General features: G+C 42.4%; 1 protein-coding gene across 4 annotated transcripts in view; it reads left to right on the top strand.

Annotated features, from left to right (window-relative positions):
• The first annotated feature begins 343 nt into the window (after positions 1-343).
• LOC139624176 (serine-rich adhesin for platelets-like) overlaps positions 344-5358 on the top strand; it is a 38426-nt gene continuing 33411 nt past the window's right edge. For all 4 annotated transcript variants that reach the window (XM_071483059.1, XM_071483061.1, XM_071483060.1 and 1 more), the window contains exon 1: positions 344-668. In XM_071483059.1, coding sequence (XP_071339160.1) covers positions 630-668 — 39 coding nt within the window. In that variant the 5' untranslated portion in view covers positions 344-629. The remainder of the gene's footprint in view (positions 669-5358) is intronic.

Here is a 5358-nt window from a genome sequence, read left to right as displayed (position 1 = left end):
TTTTGATCATGTTGCGGCAAAACAGAAAAAAAAAAACAACCAAAAACGTGCGGCACAGCTCAAGTGTGAAGGTGCTGAAATCAGCCGCTGGCAGCGAAAGGGTGCTGTCCGTGGTGCTGGAGCTGGTGCTAGTGTTTATCATTCACCACTCTTCCTGTTTTTTTTTTTTTTTCGTTGGTGGACGTCGAGGCTGTGTACGGGGTAGGATAGGTGTGTGTGTGTGTGTGTGTGTGTATATACGTTTGTGTGTATAGCCGACACGGGGGTGGGGGGGGGGGGTCCATACCGCAGGGAGCGCGGTTGAATCACCGAGCGCGCCTCCGCCGGATCTCCTCTTCCTGCCGTCACACCCACTGCTCGGTGTCGTGGGTTCACCCCGTGGAGAAGGGGAGGTCCGACGGCACACACACACACACACACACACACACACATACACAAACACACACACAGCAGCAGAGAGTGCTGCAGTGCGAGCGCAGCAGGGGGACTCGGAAGCGGAGAGGAAAACACGCACACACACGCACACACACACACACACACACACACACACACACACGTATCAGCAGCATTATTGCCGAAACTTGGTCTATGGAGAGATCTGCAGCGGCACCGTAGCGACGCAGGCCGACATGGAAGAGTATTTGCGGAGGGTCCAGAGCAGACTCGGGGTGAGTTAAGAGCCTTCAGCGGCGTTAACACCAGGTTGTGGGTATAATGGATGAGACCATGACGGGAAGGCTGCTGCCGCTCTGCTACAGGCTGCGTTCCTGTTGCTGAAAAAAAGCGCACGGCAAAAGCCTCTCACGTCCCTTCGGTTCCCCAAGCACCTGTAGATCGACAATATGAGAGTACAGGGGACGTGAAGGCGTGTTTGGCCCCGTATAATAAGCTCGTTGTTTCCAGGAACATCAGTGTGTGAATTTGAATGAGGAGCTGATTTCTAATGAGGGAGAGGCGTGACATCAACAAGTTTAGCCAGAGGCTGTCCTTCCCTGCTATCTGGCTGCTCTGCAGATACTGACTCATAATTTGCATTTGATCCAGGGCTGAATATCTGCTCACACATAAAAAAGAAAAAAAAAAAGCCTCATGCAAATAATAAACAACGTAATTTATATAGACTAAATGACTGTGCAGCCACTGTGCAGCAGTCTTTTGTGTCTTTGGGGCACACATACTTGCATGTTGCTATAGATTTGTGGTTACACTGTGTTCTTTTTACATACAGTCTTTGCTTGTATACATTTAGTCTGCCAGTAGTGCAACAGTTGCACAGATGTTCACAGTAGGGAGCCTTTCATGGATCATGCACATACCTTGAGGCCATGGGGCCCCTAAATCTGCTCTTTCTGCATGTGCTTGTTTAAATAGCATGGTTGTATCATCAGTTGTAGAGCTTGGTTGGCCATAGTGCCTTTCAAAGGTTTCGAGCTGTAAACATGTAAACACAGATATTCTCAACCTCTCCTAAGAGTATTTGTGATGACTCAGTTCCCAATTGATATTGGCACAGCTGTACTGTAGATACCTTTGCATTTATATTTTGGCTGTACCTTGTGTTTTTCATTTAATTTCTCTGTCAGTGCCAGAAATTGATCAGAAACACTCCTGTCTCCTTACGGCAGCCACTGAAGAGTTTGTTTATAGTAATGATTCTGCAGTTTTTCTTACTGAGTTAACCTGGTCATGCTTTTCATGCATTACAAAGGACTGGAAACACATAAATACACACAATCAGACACAGAGAATAGTCATTCACATGTGCATGCACATCCACACACATGAACATATACTACATCCAAACAAACAGTTGCAATATGATTTACTGATGTTTTATCAGCAATACAGCAATATTGCCCCTTTTTAAAAGGTGACAGGTGCACCAGAGAACTGACCTACTTTAAAGGCCATTTAGTACCTGGGGCTTTTAATCATATCAAACGATCTTCATCAGCAGATAGCAGATAGCAGAAGCTGTATGTCTCAATCAGTTTATGCTGTTAGTCACCCACAGTGTAACGTACAGTGCATATATTATGTGAACATGTCAGAGACAAATATTTCCCAGGAAGTCCAAACTGTACTCTTCCTGGCCATTTAAGTAATAGTGATAGTTCATGTGTGTATAAAAGCTGATTTAGTAGTAAATCATAATAAAACATGCTTTTATGTCTGATAATTCTAAAATACAACAATACAAAAAGAACATTAACTGAAATAAAACAAATTTTAATTAAAAGGGGTGTGAAATATGCTAATATAGCCATAAATATACTATTACCCAGGATACATGCTTGTATTTGCTTTATTCTCTTGGTTAATTATATTTTCATCCATACTACAGTATTCAGAATAATCAGTTTTATTCATGTAAACAGGTGTCCTGTCAGTACAATACAAACATGCATGTGATCAGCCTGTTTGGAATGAAATTTTAAAGAGGACAAGAGCTTTTATCTGGGCTGCACTTCACATAAACACAGTGAAAGCAGAGGAGAAGAAAGATCAAAGAAGCAAATCCGCAGATCAGAGCACGGCAGGGTAATTGAGCGATAAGGAGGGCAACTGCTGAGTGTCATGGAGGTTACAGATAAAGTGTAACACATGTCATGATTATCAACCATTTCCCTCTCTCTCTCTCTCTCACACACACACACACACGCATGCAGACACTTTCTTTATCTCTCTCTCCCAGCTCTCCTATATAAACTTTGATGACTTGCTCTTTTGCTGGCTTCTCTCTCTCTCTCTCTCTCTCTCTCTCTCTCTCTCTCCCTCCCTCTCTCTCTCTCTCTCTCTCTCTCTCTCTCTCTCTGTCTGTCTGTCTGTCTCTGTCTCGCTTTCTCTCTTGATGGCCACCATCCAAAACACCCATATTTCTAATTGGCCTGGCTCTTATTGCTTACTGAACCTGTCTTTCTCTCTTGCTCAGTTTTTCTCTGTATAGCTCCTCGGCTTCACTCATACATCATTTGGCATAGAGCTGAACCAATGTGCTGAGTGGACTTCCTGCATCTGTCCTTCTGCGTCTACACACTAATACACACACACACACACACACACACACATCTACACGTCTACAGACATAAAATGCCTTTCCAGGACTACTTTGATTTTGGCTTTCACTTTGTTCTTTGAACTAAAATTTAATCATTACAAAACATTAGGCCATTTTTAAACTTTATGCGTGTCTAGGGGGTGCTAACATTCATTACTTTCCATCCCTGTAAATGTTTACAACATCACATAGTGATGTTGAGACATTAAACAAGCTTGATGAAAAAGGGTCCAGACTGGCTTCACTTTCAAGGATTTCTAGCCTGCCCTAATCTTAAAAGTAGGGTTGGCTTGAAAAGTGCAATAACTTAAAAGTGTTTATTAGCATGAATAAATCAAAAACAAGTTTTAAAAGGTAACTTATTTGGATCAGCATGCTCTTTAACAAGATACCCATCCCATCTTTCATTAGTCAACAATTTTTTATAAGGTTTTCAAGCCTTTTTTACAATGAGCATTGCATTTGTTTCTTTAGAATATTTCACAGTAAATTCCCCTTTTTTTCTTGCATACATTTTACTGCAAAACATACATTAGATGTTAGTTGCAGAAAGTGTATGTATGTAAATGTATGGATATATATTATATAAATAGTGGTATTATGGTTTACTCTCATTCTCAGCCCAGCTCCTCTCTGTGGGGAGTTTTTATATTCTTCCTGTAGACAGAGAGATTCCTCTGGGTGCTTCACTTTCTCCCACAATCCAGAGACCTGCAGTTCAGGCAGAAATCAAGACTTTCAGAGATATGATTAGTTCTGTCTAATGGACTATAGTGGACTGGTGATTTGTTCAAGGTGTTTTTTTGACTTCTACCTAATATACTTGGATAGACTCCAGTTGCTCCAATAGTTGTAAATTCCACAAATGTAAACATTTATTGTTTCAGAATCTATTTAAAGGTTGTGCCTAACTGCCCAGAGGTTTTATACAAGGAGCAATTACTGTAAGCTTGTAAATCTCCTCATTGAAAAGCTCAGAGTAATATTTTGCTGAAAATGCAAATCAAGGTAGCTAGACATCGAAAGGAGGAGAGGAGAGGAGAGGAGAGGAGAGGAGAGGAGAGGAGAGGAGAGGAGAGGAGGGGAGAGGAGAGGAGAGGAGATTGAATGTGGTGAGACAGGGAGATGGAGCTCAAAGGGAGAGCACTCAGATTGAAGGATATCAGATGGCCAGTATATGCACACACACACACACACACACACATGTTCTCCCTCTGCAGAACAGACACTGAGTGGCCTTTTCTCCTGCTAATGCATCACTTCCTTTTCTCTAACCATCTAGTATCGATTTATTCTTCCTCTCTCCCTCCTATGAAGGGAGTGGCTGCAGACCCCCCCCCCACCACCCCACCCCCGCCACCCCCACCCCACCTCTTCCCCCTTCCTCCCTCTTTCTCCCTGCTTTCTCCCTCCCTCCCTTTTGCCTCACATCTTCACTCCCTCTTATCTAATGTCTTCCTTCTCTGTCTTTCTTCTCCCTATCACATTTTTTCACCTGTCTAGCCTCCTTTTTTCCTGTTCCCCTTTCCTGGCCTTTTCTACATGTGTGACTTATCAATCTGCTGTCCATACACCCTATATTTCAGCCCCCTTTTTCATAAGCGTCTTCTAACTCCTTGCACTCATTCCTCCAATCTCGCTACACTTTTTACTCTCTTTCTCTTAGTTTAAACATCAGCCTCTTCTCCTCCTCCCCTCCCTTTCTATAATTTGGTCTCTAACTTCTTCTCCCCTCATTTTATTTATCCATCAGCCCTGATGCACAGAAAGACACAATTCTATTCCTTACACACCAATTATTAATCTAACCTCAACATTAGGCTCCTATCTCGGTTAGATAATTGACATGTCAACAGATTTGTTGAGCATTAGCCAAGCCTAAGAAAGCAGAAGGTGGAGCTCAAAGGTTATTGTGCTTTGAATGTTTTAACCCACTGACTACACACTGACACTACTGCTAACCATTTAGGAACGTCATAATAGTTTTAAAAGCTCGGCCTCGTCACTTCATTATCATAATTTCCATAACACACATGTTTGCTAATTGTTCGATTTCCAGGTTTCATATTCCAGCAACTTGAACATGAACAAAGTCCTGTCACTCTGCCGGAGCTGACTGTTATGTACATGTCAGATGTTGGCACTTCTTTAATGCAACTATATTTTTTTCCCACGATAACGATGTGCTTTCATTAAGAAAAAGAAGTGACTATTTGTTCACTCAATCATTTCAGCCATAAAGCCAGCGTGTCCTGTGTTAGCAAAGGTTGGAAGAGGATTAACAGCTGAGCTTGTGACCA

The sequence above is a fragment of the Trachinotus anak genome, unplaced genomic scaffold (genome assembly GCF_046630095.1).
Source record: "Trachinotus anak isolate AG129_WGS33_773 ecotype Australia unplaced genomic scaffold, CSIRO_AGI_Tana_v1 ptg000008l, whole genome shotgun sequence".
NCBI lineage: Eukaryota > Metazoa > Chordata > Actinopteri > Carangiformes > Carangidae > Trachinotus > Trachinotus anak.
Note: the sequence above shows the minus strand (reverse complement) of the source record. Positions and strands in the feature narration are given on the sequence as shown.